Genomic DNA, 19,976 nt, shown 5'->3' with positions numbered 1-19,976 from the left:
ACTATTTTTAAGGTTGCCATTGCACTCCAGCCTGGGCAACAAGAGCGAAACTCCTTCTCAAAAAAAAAGAAAAAAAAAAAAAGTCTGATTATTAATTCTAATGTTCACTGTAACTCTAGTTCAAGTAAATTTAACATTTCACATCCTTACCATATAGTTGGACAGTTCTACCAATATAAAGACATAGAAGAAACACTGGAAAAAATGCAATTAATTTTTGAATTTTATTTTTCAGTTTAAGAACTGAAATCATTTGAAAACTCTTAATACGTAAAATTACTAAATTCACAGGCAAAAAAAATTTTTTCAATATTCCAAGAGAATTTCATTTTGTCTCATACTGTTTCTATGTCAAGATGAACGGTTGGTTTGATATGTCATTTTGATAACTGTGCAAAAAAATCCAAGGTTTGTGATAAGTTAGTGTACAGGGCTAGAGTTTGAGGTGTGGGGTGATACATGATGTAGAACATATTACTAGCCCTGGAAGCAAATGAGTTTTGAGTTAATTTCAACTATCAAACCATTCTTCACACTAATCATGTGTTGCTTAACCACAGGGATACATCAAATGATTTAGCTGTCGTGTGAACATCACAGAGTGGTTTTACACAAATCTAGATAGTATAGACTACTACGAACCTAAGCTATTGGATGGTCTATTGCTCCTAGGCTACAAACTTGTACAGCATTTACTGTACTGAATGCTGTAGGCAACTGTTAACATAATGTTAAGCATTTGTATAACTAAACATAAACAATATAAAGTGTTAACACTATGACATTACAAGGTTACCAGGTGATAGGAATTTTTCAGCTCCATTATAATTTCATAGGACCACCATCACATGCAGTCCACCACTGACCAAAATGTCATTATGCGGTGCATGACTACTTGTCTTTCATTAACTATACTGAACAAATACCACTAATATTTCATGAAACATTTCAATCTTCTTTGATTAAAATCAGTATGGTTACATTTTAAGTTTAACCCTCCAGGTAATATTCTAGTAACTAGTATTTTCTGTTTGGCTCTAAGGCTTAGGAGCTAAATAAAAGAAAAATGTTGGGAATGAGGGATAATTCTAAAAGTGTAATAAAAGAAAATATAAAATTTGTGAGTTTTCCCGTCTGTTTCTGCAATATCACCTTTGCCTCCGACCAAAAGGAAAGATGCTTAAAGCCCTATGTCTCATATGCACAACAGACTAAACTCAATCTTTACCAACTAACCTACATATGTGAATGAATTAAACGTTCCCAATCATTCCTGCACAGAAAAAGAAGTTTGAATCTACTACACAACTGAGAAATGTTGCTATATATGTAGTTATTAAAAAATTGTCACAATAATACACCATGAACAAGATTCAACCACTCTGGGTCTCAGTTTCCTCCCTCATCTGTATAAGATTAATTAGCCCAGATGGTTGTCTTTTCTTTTTTTTTTTTGAGACGGAGTCTTGCTGTCGCTCAGGCTGGAGTGCAGGGGCACGATCTCGGCTCACTGCAACCTCCGCCTCCTAGGTTCAAGCAATTCTCCTGCCTCAGCCTCCCGAGTAGCTGGGACTACAGGCGCCCACCACCATGCCCAGCTAAATTTTTTGTATTTTCAGTAGAGACGGGGTTTCACCGTGTTAGCCAGGATGGGCTCCATCTCCTGACCTCGTGATCCGCCCGCCAGCCTCCTAAAGTGCTGGGATTACAGGCGTGAACCACTGCGTCCCGCCAGCCTAGATGGTCTTTAAGGTTGATTTCATTACTAGAATTCTACTCCATCCTAAAGCATGTCTTAAGCCTATTTTATTAAGTAAAGCCAGCCAAAAGAAATAGATAGTGGGCATTATTGCTCATTTACAGATGAGTGGCAGAAAAATAAGTTACTTGATCACCACCGGCACAAGCATTCTAAAACATTCCCTACCTAGAATTAACTATAAAGTCAACCTCCTGACTAATCCAGAACTGTGCTACTAATTAGAGCAAAACCAAACTAAGAAATCCTTATACACGAGAAAAAGGTAGTGCTTTTTAGACAAAGCTCAGCAGTGACAATAACGCATACAATGAGGGTTTATTAAATACTGGTTCCAAAAACAAATGTACACTGTCACACGACGCATCACTGACACTCCATAACCTCTGGGAACTACACTTTGCATGCCTTTGGCCAGGTAAACACATGCTACTGCTTGTCTCCCATTCTACTCCTTGTCCTCATCTAGGACAAAGGTTTGCAACCTTCTTCCAGCCCCAACACCAGCAGGGTAAAAATCCCCATCTGTAGTAGCAACTAAATGACTAAACTAAGGCAGAAGTAGCAACACAGGGTGCAAGAGGGACTGGCCAACTGGTCACATTTAGTTTAAAAAATAACCAGATTCAGATATACACCTATCTGTGTCACTGCCTTGTTCATCCATTCTAAACCACAATCCACAACAGACCAATAAACAGGCAATAATACTGCACTGTGAAGAAATTAAGCAGTTAGCTGGGCACAGTGGCTCACACCTGCAATCCCAACACTTTGGGAGGCTGAGGTGGGTGGATCACTTGAGGTCAGCAGTTCAAAACCAGCCTGGCCAACATGATGAAACCCCATCTCTACTAAAAATACAAAAATTAGCTAGGCATGGTGGCACGTGCCTGTAATCCCAGCTACTCAGGAGGCTGAGGCAGGAGAACCCCTTGAACCCGGGAGACAGAGGTTGCAGTGAGCCGAGACCATGCAACTGTACTCTGGCCTGGGCAACAGAGTGAGGTTCCGTCTCAAAAAAAAAAAAAAAAAAAAAAAAAAATAAGAGCAGTTAATCTCAGGTTGTTCTTTACCATTCTTTCAAACCCCACCTCTCAGCCATTTACTGACAACAGACACCTCTCCCTTCTTCAGCCTGGTCTACCACTTCTGCCCCAGAAGCCAAAAGAGAACCTACTTAAAACAAAAACAGGCCAGGTGCCAGTGGCTCATGCCTGTAATCCCAGCACTTTGGGAGGCTGAGACGGGTGGATCACTTGACGTAAGGAGTTCAAGACCAGCCTGGCCAACATGGTGAAACCCTGTCTCTACTAAAAATACAAAAATTAGCTGGGTGTGGTGGCACACACCTATAATCCCAACTATTTGGGAGGCTAAGGCAGGAGAACTGCTTGAACTTGGGAGGCAGAGGGTGCAGTGAGCCGAGATCACGCCACTGCACTCCAGCCTGGGCGACCGTGAGACTCTATCTCAAAAAAAAAAAAAAGCCCACAAAAACAAAAATCTTCCTCCTTCATAGTTCTCATCCAATTCAGATCTGCTTGTGTATGAGTGGAGGTTGACAGCTCTCTCAGGCAAGGATGATAATGAAGTAAGAGAAATGGGTCAAAGTAGAAAGAGTAAATAGTGTCTCCCTGCTATATATAACTTTGCCTCTCTCCTCAGTATCCTGATAAAAGACCCCACCAAACCCAGTCTCTTAGTTTTCCTAACTTACCCCTTCCAAACTAAGCAAAGGATATCTCACAGGTAACTCTGACAAACCTGACTTACCATGAGATACGGAACATATTTGCTGCCATAAAACAGGGCCACACCAGACTGGTAATACAAATGTTATCCCACATACCTTCATTCTTTCTACAGTACATGAGCTTCAACTTAGCCTTATTGCCAATTTTCTGAAAACATACAATTCTGGCCCCAATGGAGAACGTAGGGAGGGTTGGGGAACCTGTGTTTCTGAATAGTGGGAATGTTCACCTTTTCTGTTTCCTCATGAAGTCAACTCCAAACTAACTGCATTACAGCTTCCTGCCAAGAAGACCATGAAACAAATACACACATGCATGACATCTGACTGTGGAAGCTAAGAGGATGAAAAGAGGCTTTTTTGGGGGCAGGGGGGGTAGGGTCTCCCTCTGTCACCCAGGCTGGAGTGCAGTGGCGCGATCTCGACTCACTGTAACCTCCGCCTCCCAGGTTCAAGCAATTCTCCTGCCGCAGCCTCCCCAGTAGCTGAGACTACAGGTGCGTGCCACTACGCCCGGCTAATTTTTTGTATTTTTAAGTAGAGACGGGGTTTCACCGTGTTAGCCAGGATTGGTCTTGGTCTCCTGACCTCGTGATCTGCCTGCCGTGGCCTCCCAAAGTGCTGGGATTACAGGCATGTGAGCCACCTCGCCCTGCTGAAAAGAGGCATTTTATAAGTTGCAATAAACAATATAAAAAGTCAGTTATACTTTATTAGAATACTTTAGAGCTCAGTCTCTGGATCATGATTTATACTGAGAATACAAGGGAAATTATCTAGGGTTTTCATCTCACCAATCTTATTTGAGGGGCAAATGTTGTCAGCTACATCCAAAACTGAATAATAATTACAGGACAAAGTGGGACGACAGTATGTAACATGAATAGGAAGCTTTCAAGCAATGAAAATAAAAATAATGTTTTGGCCAGGCGCGCTGGCTCAAGCCTGTAATCCCGGCACTTTGGGAGGCTGAGGCGGGTGGATCACTGAAGGTTAGGAGTTCGAGGCTAGCCTGGCCAACATGGTGAAATCCCATCTCTACTAAAAATACAAAACAGCTGGGCACGGTGGTGGGCGCCTGTAATCCCAGCTACTAGAGAGGCTGATGCAGGAGAACTGCTTGAACCTGGGAGGTGGAGGTTGCAGTGGGCCGAGATTGCACCACTGCACTCCAGACTGGGCGAAAGAGTTAAGACCTTTTCTCAAAAAAAAAAAAAAAAAAAAAAAAAAAAAAAAGTTTCATTTTACGAAAGTGTTGACTTCCCAATTTAGCTTGGCCCCAATTTACCTACATCTTTCACTATTAACACTACCTCTGAAAAGAGAAGGGGATCTGTGAAGCAACACCAGAACATTAGGCTTAGAATCCACAAGCCTTTGCAATCTCACTTTCAGCCCCTTTAGTCAAGTCACTTTACCTTTCTGAGTCTTTGGTTTGTATCTGTAACTGAGAATAACTATCTTACAAAAGTATGATAAAAATAATGTTCTGTAACATGCTTCCCCCACCTGCTTGTCCTCAATATTCAAATCACTTCTAGAGAAATGAGCCAAACAGCCTTTAAAATGAAATGTACACACATACAGCAACATATTACCCACTTCATATAAGAATGTCATCTTGGTCAAATATTTTTCAGCTCATCTAATTAGAAGGAAGCAGTTTTTTTCCATACTCATGTAATAAATGTTAAAACTAACATTTTAATGACTGACTGCACTTTATTTATAGTGCTTGCAGAGCAATGGAAAACAGCATACCTAGGTAAAGAACTTCTTTGAAAAAAAAAAAAAAAAATCTGGCTGTCAAACAACGTTCTCCACATGTTTGGTAAGCACAAAGCCAAGAATCATACCCAAGCTAAACCAAAGCTGAAGTCACATAATAAAAGATTGTTTACTGTAGTCAACGCAAAAGCAAGTTGATACTATTTACTCCTTTCAATCTGTAGATTGAAACATACCAGGCCAGTTATACTGATGTAATGCTGACTACAGAACTGAGCCTGAGACAAAACTGCACACCAAATTATTAAATTATCAACAAATTATGATTCTCAAGATGACAAAGTATACCATACACTAACAACCTTGGCTTTTACATAAACCTTAATCACATCTTAAAATTCTTTTTAGCTAGTCAGTAACATAAAAACCATGTTCACTCTTGTCTATAAATGCATACTTAGATTCTCTCAGTTCGGAACATGTAACACTGTTAATTGTTGATGGGATAACAAAATAATGGCCTCAGGATTTTTTAATAACAATGACCTCTTATGGTATACATCTATCTTTACTATTTAAGTATTTCCCCTTCAAATCAGGCATTTAGGTGGGTAGAAGGAAGGCTTTTACATTATCATTCCTTATGATTGAAGAAATTATCAACTATTATCAAACAAGTATCTTTTCTTCAAAAAATACTATTATTATACACTAATGAAAAAAATTAGCCCTCAAATTTTCAAAATTACTCTTTAGAAGGCAATCACACCAAAGAGCATACATGTAGCTCTCACCCAGAGATGCCATTGGCACACAAATATTAACAGTGAAAGACAGCTTTTGTTTTACTAAAAGACTTGTACAAAAAATATCAGTTCATGGATTCTACATGCCCAAAAAACTGTCTTCAAATTAATTTAGTTTGGAAGTTTAATATCATCCTGAAAGTTGAAATACTTACCAGTTATAAACAGCATGAAGGTTGTACAATGATATCCACCAAAACGGATCCATTCCACGGAAACTTTTATGTAACACCTACTCTCAAATATTATTTCCATCTCTTTTGGCACTCAGAACTAAAATTTGCGTAAGCAGCGCAAGCAATGGAGATTTACCTCAGTACACCTTAGTTTTACAAAGACGTGGAAAGCAATATTAGATGCATCAGCTTCACCCACCCCACTCTAGCATCCAGTATTATCTTATCTTCTACAACAGTTTCCAACACAAACCCTCTACTTCCATGCTCCATCTCCCACACCTTTTCATACCATGCTTTTCTTTCCAACTAGATTCATAGCTCCTCGACAATAAGCATACTTATTCTTCATTGCTTTTCATTTCCCTCAAAAGAGTACGCAATCTTAGATATTCAATAATGTTCAATATTAAACACACTACTAATTTAAAACGGAATTGACTGTATAATCTCAGAACACATTTTAATTTATAGACAGGAAAACAAAGACTAAGTGAAGTGGTTGTCCCACTTCAATTACTCAAGTAGGAGCGGAAGGAGGACTCATGTCCAAATCTAACTCGCAGTCCAGTCTTCCAGTTACGTCATTACCTCCCTCCTTTCCATGTTTTCTTCAAAAGACTAGTCAACTAGCCAACTATTGACTTAAAAGTCTTTCATATAATGCACTGAATTCCAAAAATCTGTAAGATCATCATGTATAGTACCTAGAAATTAAGACCTGGCAATATACATTCATTTTTAAAGGCCAATTTTAAACCTTTAAAATAAATACCAACCTCATTTGATGTGAGAGGGTAAAGAAACAGGAGATTCAATACATGCTACCATTAAAAGGCATCTCCAACAGATGATGTGCCACCTCATCCACTAGTAGTAGTTTTGTTCAGGCTTGGGAGAAATAAATCTAAATCTGACTTACTTAAATTCCAATTGTTCACAACATGGTTTCTAAAAACGCCTGTCTTGGAAACATATACATCAAACTCATGAACCTAATTTTCACATCAAACCACAAACAAATCAGGATAATAGTTCTCCATTAATTCTTTTCACGAATACAAAATGCTAATATGATACTCCACTATTCTGTACTAAAGTGACATGCTGCAAAGTTAATTTTGAAAAGGGAAGTTAAAATGTTCACAGTAGAGATCAGCATTTTGTGTACTTTAGAAAACTGAGTTACAAAAATTTAAAAATACAACACACGGCTAATAGCTAAATTAGCTACCTGTTTCCCCAACCCCCAGGGGAAAACAAAACGGAATTAGCTAATATAAAGTTTAGTGTTACTAAGTGGACTACAACATCCTATTTTCAGTGTATGTGAGACATTATTTAAACACTAAGCACAATGTCTGTAATACAATCTCAGTCGACAGTTATTATTACTACTACTACTTGCAGCCACAAAATACTATCAAGTAACTTTTGCAACAAATATACAAAATTTACCGCGCTTCCATTTTATGTTGTCCGTTTTAAAAATAAACGGCAAAATGCCAAGTGTGTTAAGCATAGAGAAGGCTTTGAGTCAGCATATAAATCATATTCAACCGACACTTGATTTCCAATCAAAAGCTCCTTATGTAGTATGACTCACCAAATTCCCGATTTCTTCCAACTATGAAAAATAAGTTACACTCCTCCCTTATAGCTACCACCATGACCTTCGTAAAAATTAGGTTAAGAGAATAATTTTAAAATTCTTAAAGACACCCCTTACCTTCATTTCTGGAAAAGATCGCTTGGTGAGTTTAATACAAACCACCAAGAGGTACTAAAACTGTGTGACTTTTAGATATGTTCTGGGATATGGCCTAACAAGACTGCCTTTGGGGGATCCTCTGGGCAGCTCTGGACCTAACTAGGCCTGGGTACAAGCGAAAAGACTCTTACTCAGCCCACCGCAGAGGCCCAGGCTCCATTCCTAAGCCGCAGAATCGAAGCCGGCTCACCCTCAAAACCGTCCCTGACGATGACCCACAGGGTCTCTGCTCCCCCTGCCACCTCGTCTGGCGCCAAAGCCGGCACACTCAGAAGCACAGGAGTCGGGTGAACGGCGCCATTTTAGGCGGCGGTGGCGGCGACAACCAATCCCTGCGCGGGAGGCAGGGGGCGCCGGGTCGTTCGGAAGCCGCCGCCGGCCGGGATGGGCGCCGGTCTCGGAGACTCGGGGGGCCCGGGCCGGCGGCCTCCGCCATGTTGCACCCTCCTCACGGCCGCCTTTTCCTCGGCGGGCTCGGCCCCGCGGCGGCTGTCCGCAGCCGTACTACAACTCACCTTCTCGCAGAGGCTCTTGACCTGGGACTCGGACAGCTGCTTGCACTCGTTCAGCTGCTCGATCCACTGGTCCAGCTCCTTGGTGAACACCTTCTCGTCCATGATGCCACCCGCCCCAGCCGGCTGCCGCTCCGCGCTGCTCCCGCGCCGCCGCCCGCACACGGGCCACACGCACACGCCGCCGCCGGTTCCTCGTGTACTTCTGGCGGCTGTTGAGGCTGGCGCTGGCCCGCTGGCTCTCACCGCAGTACTCGGCCGTCAGCCGCTGCGCCTCCTCCTCCGCTCGCTGAGGCTCCAGAGCTCGGCTCTCTGTAATGGCGGCCGCCGGGCGTGGTGACGTCACGCCCGGCGTCAGGAGGCGGCAGGGAGCGGAGGGGAAAAGGGCCGGGGAGCAAGCTGCGCAACTGCAGAGCCCACCCGGGGCGGCCGCACGACCGGAGTTGGGGCGCAAACTGGGGGTCAAAGCGCAGGCGCGACGTAACCGGCTGGTAACTGAAGCGCCTCGGCTTTTTGGGCGTGGCTCCTGGTGGGCGGGGTGGGGGGGGGAAGGGAAGGATGGAGCTGGAGCATGCGCAGTGCGCACAGCGGCGACCCGGACTAATCCCTTAGCACTATGCCAGGAGAGGCGAGGGCTTGGGCCGCGCGCAGGCGCAGACCAGATGGAAGCCGGGGCTACTGGCAACCTGGAACTGGTTCCCCTGGGAAGGCCGCTCTGGTGATGAACTCAGCTCCTCACCTGGGGCCTGGCAGCCCGATCACGGAAACGAGAATTGCGACCCCGTGGCTCATCCGGGGTGCAGCGGCTCTGTAATCGTGTGGGTTTCCCTCATCTTTGGGGGCAGGAACGGGCAGCGAGTGGCCGCTTGGATTAACCACCCCCACCTCTGGGCGCGGCTGGCACCTTGGAATTAGGTCACTCGTAGGTGGAGGAGCGTGTACCTATCGGGGGAGTGCCGCGCAGTGCACCTGACTTCCCCGGCACACACCCGTCCCCGGACCTAGGTGTCTCGTCGGGCGCGATAGCGGGGGCGAGGCTTGGGCTTTTCTTTGAGCCTCGGACCGCTGCTCGCTTCCACGCGCCCCGCTCCTCGCCCGTGGTTGCTTTCCTCCAAGTTTGATTCCCCGTGGAAATGAGAGACCCTCAACCCCTGCGCGCCCTGGCCTACTTTCAGGAGGGGAAGCCCAGAGAAGATGGATGCACCTGTCCTGACCGCGTCTCGGTGGCGTGAGAAGCAGCTGTGATACGTGCTTAAAAGAGAGCTCGTATACCCTAGGATTGGACCTCTGTCTGGTTATGAATCGCTTTGGAGTTTGCGAAACGTTTTCACATTCCATTGTCCCTGCTTTTACATAAATATCTGGTTCCATAGAGCGCCAACTATTGTGCCAGATCCGGAGGGGTCATCCAGACGGACCAGGGACCATGTCCTGGAGCTTGTATTCTCCCAACAGTACTGGCTGAATATGGTTTGGGATAGGCAGAAGAGAGATCATAATGTCCCCAGGATTTGAGAGATATAGAAGCTTTCCAAAGAACATTTAACTATAAAGGGCAAGGCAAGAGCTGAACCTGATCGCCTGTCTTCCAGGCGCCCCACCCTCAGTATCAGGCAACCCTTCCACACCCTAGTGCTCAGCGATGCTTGGGAGGAGAGTGCTCACTCTGTAGCTCTGAGGGCATCATCCCCACCAACAGGCTGAAGAAGGCACTGGAGGCCCCATCAGCAAATAGCAGGACTGAAAATCCTCCTTTATCCAAGACAACCTGTTTGGCGAGGCCGGCTGGCTTGGCCACCCTAGGCTGGAAATTGCAATTTTGCTTTCCCTTCACACCTCCCATTAGTGTGCACAAAAGAAAGTACCTCAGATCTACTCTTCTAGAAGTCTTATCACATACTTAATTTACCAGACTGGGAAAAAGACCCTTTAGCCCAAATTCTGTCCCTGTTTTGCAGTTAACATCCCCAAACAATAGAAGGGTAAGAGTTAAGACCAAGTGGAATGAATAAGGAAAAAATCATCCCTTAGTGCCCATGATTATAAAACCATACCCAGTGTGCTGTCTAATCTTATTCTTTACCGTTGCCATGAACCTATGTGAGAACTGTCTGATGAGGCAAGAAGCAGACGGGCACTCAGAAAAGAGAAGAGACTTGCCCAAGATAGTGGTCAGGATTTAAAACTGCATACTCCCAAGTACAAAGTCTCAGCCACAGTCATGCAGTTGACCTTCCAAGGTCTGACATATGGACATATGTAACAGCATCAACATTATTTCTCTTTGCCTAGATTCTCTCTCTCTCTTTTTTTTTGAGCCGGAGTCTCACTCTGTTGCCCAGGCTGGAGTGCAGTGGTGCAATCTCGGTTCACTGCAACCTCTGCCTCCCAGCTTCAAGCAAATCTCCTGCCTCAGCCTCCCAAGTAGCTGGGATTACAGGCGCCTGCCACCATGCCCGGCTAATTTTTGTATCTTTAATAGAGACGGGTTTCGCCATGTTGGCCAGGCTGGTGTCAAACTCCTGACCTCAGGTGATCCGCCCGCTTCAGCCTCCCAAAGTGCTGGGATTACAGGCGCGAGCCACCGCACCCGGCCTGCCTAGATTCTCTTACCTGGAAAGGGTGTGGTGATGTTAGTTTGGTAGATGATGAAGTATTGAACACCCACTATGCTAAAATTATAACGAGTTTTTCCAAAGTACTGTGAGCTCCTTGTTGGTAGCATTAATGTAGGTGTTATTTATTTTCTCTTGATGCAGGTTACTTGGCTCACCACCATCACAAAATGGAGGAAAGATATAATAATTATATGTACTTAAAACATCCTGCCAAATAATTAAATGCCATGACTTAACTTCTTAAGGAATGAATTCTAGGAAGCTCTTAGCATCTGACAGTGAAGTAAAGCATACGTGATCATAAACAATACAGAACTGAATTAATCAGGATATATTTTTCTTTAGAAGAAATTCAGAATGTTTGTGTATCCTGTAGAACAAAATATCTAATGGACATGAAAATGAAAATTCAGTTTCACTTATCTGGTTTTCACTAATTTGACCTCACTGACTCAATTCTAGAGCTGAAGAATATTTGGAACAAAAAATTTAAAGCAAACCAAAAAGAATTGTCTTTTTAATTTAATGGCAAACACCAGAGAGTAAATAAAGCAAATATGCTTTGAGAAAGAATCTTTGCTCAGATGGCAAAATCATTATACAGCAAGTCTGAGTGTTGCCCATGATGTTTAAACATAGCTATAAATAAAAATCATCTGATGATGGGGGCGGGGTAGGAGGAGGATAACCTTGAGCAAATAGCTTTATAATAGGCACACTTACCCAAGATACAAAAATTGACATTAAGCATGGATGGGAATGAGATATATCTTGTCAGCAATTCTCTTGGCATTAAGTTAGGTTTATTTTGTTGTTGTTGTTCCTTCCAGTTCCCTGACTTCTAAACTTACTGAGAGAGAAAGTAGACCGGTGTCAGAAACGACTCTGGAGTCAGATGGAACTGGGTTTGAATTCTGGTTCTGCAACCGCCTAGATGTGTGAACTTTGGCAAGTTACCTAACTTTTCTGAGTCTTGGTTTTCTCATCTATAAAGTGGGAATAATTATAATAGACAAATAATAAGGTTATTCTAAGAATTAAATGAAATTATAAATAAATAAAACCAGGCTGGGCACAGTGGCTCACTTCTGTAATCCCAGCACTTTGGGAGGCTGAGGCAGGTGGATCACCTGAGGTCAGGAGTTCGAGACCAGCCTGGCCAACCTGGCAAACCACCATCTCTACTAAAACTACAAAAAAATTAGCCAGGTATGGTGGTGTGTGCCTGTAATCCCAGTTACTCAGGAGGCTGAGACAAGAGAATAGCTTGAACCTGGGAGGCAGAGGCTGCAATGAGCCAAGATCGTGCCACTGCTCTCCAGCCTGGGCGAAAGAGCAGGACTCTGTCTCAAAAATAAATAAATAACACCAAAATAGTATTAATTAATGTATAATAAGTGCTAGATGTTGTTATTTTTATTATTATAATTTCTAAGTGGGCTTGGATTTTAAATACATACCCTCTAATGCCAGTTGGAGTCCTTCATATCTGCAGTGAAATACATAGTGGTGTTTGGAAACAGAAATAGAGGTATTAAAAATATGTAGGCCGGGCACAGTGGCCTGTAATCCCAGCACTTTGGGAGGCCGAGGTGGGTGGATTACTGAAGGTCAGGAGTTCGAGACTAGCCCGGCCAACATGGTGAAACCCCGTCTCTACTAAAAATACAAAAATTAGCCAGGTGTCCTGGTGGGTGCCTGTAATCCCAGCTACTCGGGAGGCTGAGGCAGGAGAATTGTTTGAACCTGGGAGGCAGAGGTTGCAGTGAGCTGAGATCACGTCACTGCACTTCAGCCTGGGTGACAGAGTGAGACTCTGTCTCAAAATAAATAAATAAAATAAAAACATCATGTAAACACAAAGCCATGGGATGAAGTGGGGATGAAGGAGGAAATTCAAGGAGAGGTAGAGATGTAATAAACAAAACAACTCCTCTCTTGCCTTGCCATCCATTCAGACTTGTTATATAGAGAAAAAGTTACTTAGGACTAAATCCAAGAATTAATACAATTGGTCTCATGCTCCTATCAGCTCAGAATCTTACATCTGAAAAGGGTGCCATAGTTGAAAAGGATAACATGCTCTTTGTACCAAGGCCTTTTATGCCCCAGAAGCCCCAAAATGAAGTCCTGAGCAGTCAAAATCTTAGTGGCTTTGGCCATGGAAAGCCTGCCATGCTCTGGCCAACGATGCCTGCCCAGCTACCAGACGATTTCTGCACTCAGCTTACACAATGATGCCTGCAGCTCATTGGTATCTGTCTCTGTTCTTTGTAGTTTTAAGAAAAATTAAGTTTATATTCCCCTTTCACCTGGAATTAGAATTTTATAAATGTAGCCAAAATTTTGTGGCCAGGAACTTTGCCACAGTTATACTGCCTTTTCCCCCAGCTTCTACAGTCTGGCTAAAGAAAAAAGAGAGAAATGACCATGTCCCCTGGTGATGCCCCTGATGTCTGGATAGTATTCTCAGTTACAAAAGGAGACATTTTTCTGTTACAGGAAAAAAAAACTCTGAAATGGAAGGCAAAGTTCATCACTCCAGAAGGCTGGGAATACCTTAATAATAGTCACCAACTCTGTAGCTATGAAAAATCCTATCATACAAGTATGTTTGATATATAATATTATTCATAACATATTAAGTGTTAAAAATACCTTATAAAGGCCGGGCGCAGTGGCTCACGTCTATAATCCCAGCACTTTGGGAGGCTGAGGCAGGAAGATCACAAGGTCAGGAGTTCGAGACCAGCCTGGCCAGCATGGTGAAACCCTGTCTCTACCAAAAATACAAAAAATTAGCCAGGCATGGTGGCGCGTACCTGTAGTCCCAGCTACTCAGGAGGCTGAGGCAGGAGAATTGCTTGAACCCAGCAGGCAGAGGTTTCAGTGAGCCGAGATCGCGCCACTGCACTCCAGCCTGGGTGATACAGTGACACTCCGTCTCAAAAAAAAAACAAACCTTATAAAACAGTATGCATGATATAACCCCAATTTCATTAACATATATTGTAAATATATGTTTATAAGAAACTTTAGAAAGCCACGCAGTGAAGTATTAATAGTGGTTACTTCCAGTGAGTAGGATTATTTTTTAGTTTCTTCTTTTTGTTAACTTGATTTTTCTGTAGTGAATACATAATGCTTTTATAATTATGAAAGAAACTGGCTGGGTGCAGTGGCTCACACTTGCAATCCCAACACTTTGGGAGGCCAAGGCAGGCAGATCACCTGAGGTCAGGAGTTTGAGACCAGCCTGGCCAACATGGTGAAATCTCATCTCTGTTAATAATACAAAAATTAGCTGGGCTTGGTGGTGGGCACCTGTAACCCCAGCTACTCAGGAGGCTGAGGCAGGAGAATCGCTTGAACCTAGGAGGCAGAGGTTGCAGTGAGCCAAAATCATGCCACTGCACTCCAGCCTGGGTGACAGAGCTAGACTCCATCTCAAAAAAAAAAAAAAAAAAAAAAAAAAGAAAAAAGGCGGGAGGGGGACCACGTGTCGTGGTTCACACCTGTAATCCCAGCACTTTGGGAGGCCGAGGCAGGCAGATCACGACGAGGTCAGGATTTCGAGACCAGCCTGGCCAATATGGTGAAAACCCATCTCTACTGAAAATACAAAAATCAGCTGGACACAGTGGCACGCGCCTGTAATCCCAGCTACTCAGGAGGCTGAGGCAGGAAAATGACTTGAACCCAGGATGCGGAGGTTGCAGTGAGCCAAGATCGCGCCATTGTACTCCAGCCTAGGCAACAGAGTGAGACTCCGACTCAAAAATAAATAAATAAAAATCCCAGCACTTTGGGAGGCTAAGGCAGGTGGATCACGAGGTCAGGAGTTCAAGACCAGCCTGACCAACATGGTGAAACCTCGTCTCTACTAAAAATAGAAAAATTAGTCGGGCGTGGTGGTGCATGCCTGTAATCCCAACTACTCAAGAGGCTGAGGCAGGAGAATTGCTTGGATCCAGGTGGCAAACGTTGCAGTGAGCCAAGATTGCACCACTGCACTCCAGCCTGGGTGACAGAGCAAGATTCCCGCTCAAAAAAAAAAAAAAAAAAAAAAAGGAAAAAGAAAAATAAAATGCTGGATATGTGAATAAACATGACAAGGCATATCTTGGGAGAATCACAGGCCCTAAGAACCAAAGAACATGTAGCCAGTATAGCCAATAGTTCTGCCAAGTATTCCACTATACCCTGCAGTGTTACTCAAGGGCCCTCACTTTCTTATGGAAAGAAGTCTGAGCTCTCCTATGGCCCTCTCACATGGCCTCTTTTCCTGCCTTCTCTCTCACTATAAGCTCTCCTCCTCAGCTTAGCTGGCCACCTCCCCAAACCAATTCTGTACTCATCCAACTCCATTCCTTCTTTCACCCTTTGCTTATCCTGTCCTGGATCCCTGGATTCCCCACTGGTATCTATATTAACCTTACCTGTCATTTAAGGTCAGTTGAGGCCCCACTTTTCAGAGAAGACTCTGAAAAGTCTTCTCTGGTGACTCTACGTCTCTCTTGATCAAGAGTACTTAGTAGATTAGCAGGAGACTTTTAGAGACTGGTGGGACAGCACAGAGACCTGGTATCTGTCAGGGCAGAGGGGTGTGAATGAAGGAGGACTTGTTGGTGAGCCCATATGAGATGTTCCCTAGAGACTTACAGAAACACTGTGGAGGAGAGAGATGCTTTGCAGGGAGCCAGAGGGGAAATCTGTTGATATTTTGTTCTTTATTTTCCAGATTAAGCAGTTTACCAGTGTTCTACCTTGATTCCTGACAAAATTTAAAAATTAGATTCACCAAAGCAGGTGAATTTCCAAGCACAGAGGTATCTAAATGGTGCTATGAAATTCATTTGCAAAGATAGAAACATAGGTCCATACTGCTCTCCTGTCTCATGGAAGAAAAAGAAACTCTCCCCTCATAGGAGTGTTTGTTCTCTGGCCAATAGAGGGAACACCAAACAGGAAGACCCCTCCGTTACTAAGTACTTCTATGCTCATGTTTAAATTGTGATTCTGGAAGATGATAATGGAGTTGGGTCCCCAGACAAAAGAAGAAACAGATAGTATATGCGAAAAAGAGAAACTGATGGGTGATTTAGTGTCTACAAGTTGATGGTTGGTTCTTAGAGGAAGGATTGCTAATCAGTTGTCTCTGTCTTTGCAGGAACAGGCAAGAGGAAATGAGCCTCTGTCAAGGAGTAACAATAATAAGGGCCAGCATTTATTAAGCACTTACTACATGTCAAAACTCTTCTAAGTGTTTTCCATGTATTCTTCCTTTTTTTTTTTTGTTTTTTTTAGACGGAATCTCACTCTTATTGCCCAGGCTGGAGTGCAGTGGTGTGATCTCAGCTCACTGCAACCTCTGCCTTCTGAGTTCAAGTGATTCTCGTGCCTCAGCCTCCTGAGTAACCGGGACTACAGGAGTGCATCACCATGCCTGGCTAATTTTTGCATTTTTAGTAGAGACAGGGTTTCACCATCTTGGCCAGGCTTGTCTGGAACTCCTGACCTCAAGTGATCCGCCCACCTCGGCCTCCCAGTATGCTGGAATTACAGGCATGAGCCACCCCACCTGGTCATGTTTCCCATGTATTAATACATTTACACCTCACAACTTATGAGGTAGGTACTATTATTATCCTCCTTTTACAGATGATGGAACTGAGGCACAGAGGGATTAAGTAACTTGTCTAAGGTAAAATAGTAAACAAAGGAGCTGGGATACAAACTTAGTCTGGCTTTAGCTTAGGAGAAGCACCAAACTCTTAACTACTGGCGAGGCTTTAGCATCAGATCACAGTGATTTTCATGAAAGAAAGATCTTGACCTTTGACCATCTGACAATTCCAATGCCTAGTAATCTCCAAGGATAGAGCACGTAACTCATGTCCTTACAGGTTCTGACTTGGGGAGCAGCCTGTGGCCCAGCCCCACCACATAAGCCCTCTCTACTCCCTAAATACACTCGTTCTCTCTTCCATTCTCTTCTCCCCATACCATCCTCATTTGCCCTCTTCTGATGTGCCCCCTTTCTTTTTCCTCTCCTTCTTTCCCTCCTATTCCCCAACATGTCCAGCTTTCTGGGATAACTCATAGGCACTATTTGGTTCCTCTTTTGGTACTCAGAATCAAAAGGGCTGCTGGTCCCTGACCTACACCTTTCTAAGCCACCTTTTTGTGAATGAGATCATCCACAGTCCACCACAGGCTGAGCACAGACAGCTTAGGAAGAAATGAAAAAAAATCCTAAAAACAAATTGCCAGCCGGCGCGGTGGCTCATGTCTGTAATCCCAGCACTTTGGGAGGCTGAGACAGGTAGATCACGAGGTCAGGAGTTCAAGACCAGCTTGGCCAACATAGTGAAACCCCCATCTCTACTAAAAATACAAAAAAATTAGCTGGGCATGGTGGTGCATGCCTGTAGTCCCAGCTACTTGGGAGGCGGAGGCAGGAGAATCGCTTGAACCTTGGAGGTGGAGGTTGCAGTGGGCCGAGATCGTGCCACTCCACTCCAGCTTGAACAAGAGTGAGACTTCATCTCAAAAAAAAAAAAAAAAAAAAACCCAAATTGCGCTATCTAGACTCAGTGTTCTCTGTGCACATCAGGGAATATCAGTTGCCCTGTTACACTAGTTTGTCTTGCCTTTTTAAATCAAGTAAACAACACAATGTGGACAGCACTCTCTTCCTTTTAGCAACCCGTTGTAGAATAAGGAGAGCTGGGTTCAATCTCCTTATTCACCATCAATCTGAATGACTTTGAATACATCCTCTCCCATCAGTTTCCCCACCCAACAATGCAAGAATTGGACTATATTAGAGAGTTCTCAATTTAGGATTCATGGGTAGGTTCAGCTGGGGGGTCCATCAACTCTCAAAAAATAATGTATGGGAGTTTTGTGTTTTTTAATTGAAATTCGTATTATTTATTTATTTATTTATTTATTTATTTTTGAGACAGAGTCTTGCTCTTGTTGCCCGGGCTGGAATGCATTGGTGTGATCTCAGCTCACTGCAAACTCCGCCTTGTGGGTTGAAGCGATTCTCCCACCTCAGCCTCCCAAGTAGCCGAGATTATAGGCACCCACCACCACACCCTGCTAATTTTTTAATTTTTAGTGGAGACAGAGTTTCACCATGTTGGCCAGGCTGGTCTTGAACTCCTGACCTCAGGTGATCCACCTGCCTTGGCCTCCCAAAGTGCTGGGATTACAGGCGTGAGCCACCAGGCCTGGCCGAGATTATTTTTATTTGTTTATTTATTTGAGACAGAGTTTTGCTCTTGTCACCCAGGCTGGAGTGCAGTTGCACAATCTTGGCTCACTGTTAACGTCTGCCTCCTGGATTCAAGCAATTCCTCCACCTCAGCCTCCCGAGTAGCTGGGATTACAGGTGCATACCACCATACCTGGCTAATTTTTGTATTTCTAGTAGAGACAGGGTTTTACCATCTTGTCCAGGCTGGTCTCAAACTCCTGACCTCAGGTGATCTGCCCACCTCGGCCTCCCAAAGTACTGATATTACAGGCGTGAGCCACCACGCCCGGCCTTATTGAGATAATTTTAGATTCACATGCATCTATAAGAAGTAATACAGAGAGATCCCAGTTTCTCAGTGGTAACATCTTGTAGTATTATAGTACCATATCACAACTTGGAAATTGATATTGATTCAATTCACCTATCTTATTCAGATTTCCCCAGTTTTACAAGCACATAATTGTGTGTGTGTTAGTATGGGTATTTAGTGCTATACAATTGGGAATTTTCTTTTGCATGTGCTTTTTTTTTTCTGGGGAAAGGTTCTTAGCTTTCATCAGATTCTCTCAAGCATCAGAGATCCAAAAAGGGGTTTGAGTCCTAGCTCTGGGAAATCTAGAAGACCATTCCTGAACCTCCATACCTCTCTATTTCAGCAATCAACATTTAATTAGCAATTACCCCACGGCAGGCATAGGAATGCATGTGAAGGAGAGGTGGTAGAGAGGGGTGCTGGGAAAGGAGGGCAAGCCCAAAGTTGCATACTACACTGTCCACCGAGCTTATGCTCAGGGGAGACACACAGTCCAACAGGCAAACAAATTATTTATTAAACATGCACAGAAGAGAGATGGCCTTGTTGCTTGGGGAAGCTGGGGAAGTATTTCCACAGAAGCTGATGGTTTAGTTACATCTTGGAGGATAATCCAGAATTTTTCAGCTGAGGAGAGAAGAATTAATTGTTAAAAGCATTCCCTCTAATCAGATCTATTCTAGATGTTTTGAAGAAAACATAGGAAACCATGCCTACATTTGTTTATTGTACAATGTTAAGGTGTCAGATTCAACTCCCATGTGCTGGTGCTGAGGCCAAGAGATTTTTTCCCCCTGAGTCTGTTTTCCACTATCTTGTCCAAATTGGATACCAGATCCTGTCTGCTTAGCTTGAGAAAGGCATTTTATCTCTGGTGCCTTGATGACATTAGAGCTTATATTTAAAGCATGAGTGATGAGAAGGGACCAAAGCTAAGACTTTGGCTCTGTCCCATCCATAGAGCTCTCTCCTCCTCTGCATCGAAGGCTATAGAAGCCAGTCCTGCATTGCCTAGTGGGAGCCAGAGCTGGTCAGATCCATGAGTAAAACATCTCTGCCCTCCAGTTGACTCTCCAGTCACTGGGATCTCCTATTCTCTCAAGGGCTCATCAGAAATCCTCAGGGGGACAAGAAATAAACATTTAAAAAAAGAAAAGAGGCCGGGCGCGGTGGCTCACGTCTGTAATTCCAGCACTTTGGGAGGCCGAGGCGGGCGGATCACGAGGTCAGGAGATCGAGACCATCCTCGCTAACACGGTGAAACTCC

At 43.8% G+C, this 19,976-nt stretch overlaps 1 protein-coding gene across 1 annotated transcript in view; it reads right to left on the bottom strand.

Annotated features, from left to right (window-relative positions):
- Positions 1 to 8,832, bottom strand: part of PPP2CA (protein phosphatase 2 catalytic subunit alpha) — a 28,096-nt gene extending 19,264 nt beyond the window's left edge. The window contains exon 1 of the mRNA XM_030829115.1: positions 8,512 to 8,832. Within this exon, the coding sequence (XP_030684975.1) occupies positions 8,512 to 8,613 (102 nt within the window). The 5' untranslated portion in view covers positions 8,614 to 8,832. The remainder of the gene's footprint in view (positions 1 to 8,511) is intronic.
- Between the last annotated feature and the right edge of the window lie 11,144 nt (positions 8,833 to 19,976).

Source organism: Nomascus leucogenys, chromosome 2 (assembly GCF_006542625.1).
Source record: "Nomascus leucogenys isolate Asia chromosome 2, Asia_NLE_v1, whole genome shotgun sequence".
Taxonomy (NCBI): Eukaryota; Metazoa; Chordata; class Mammalia; order Primates; family Hylobatidae; genus Nomascus; species Nomascus leucogenys.
Note: the sequence above shows the minus strand (reverse complement) of the source record. Positions and strands in the feature narration are given on the sequence as shown.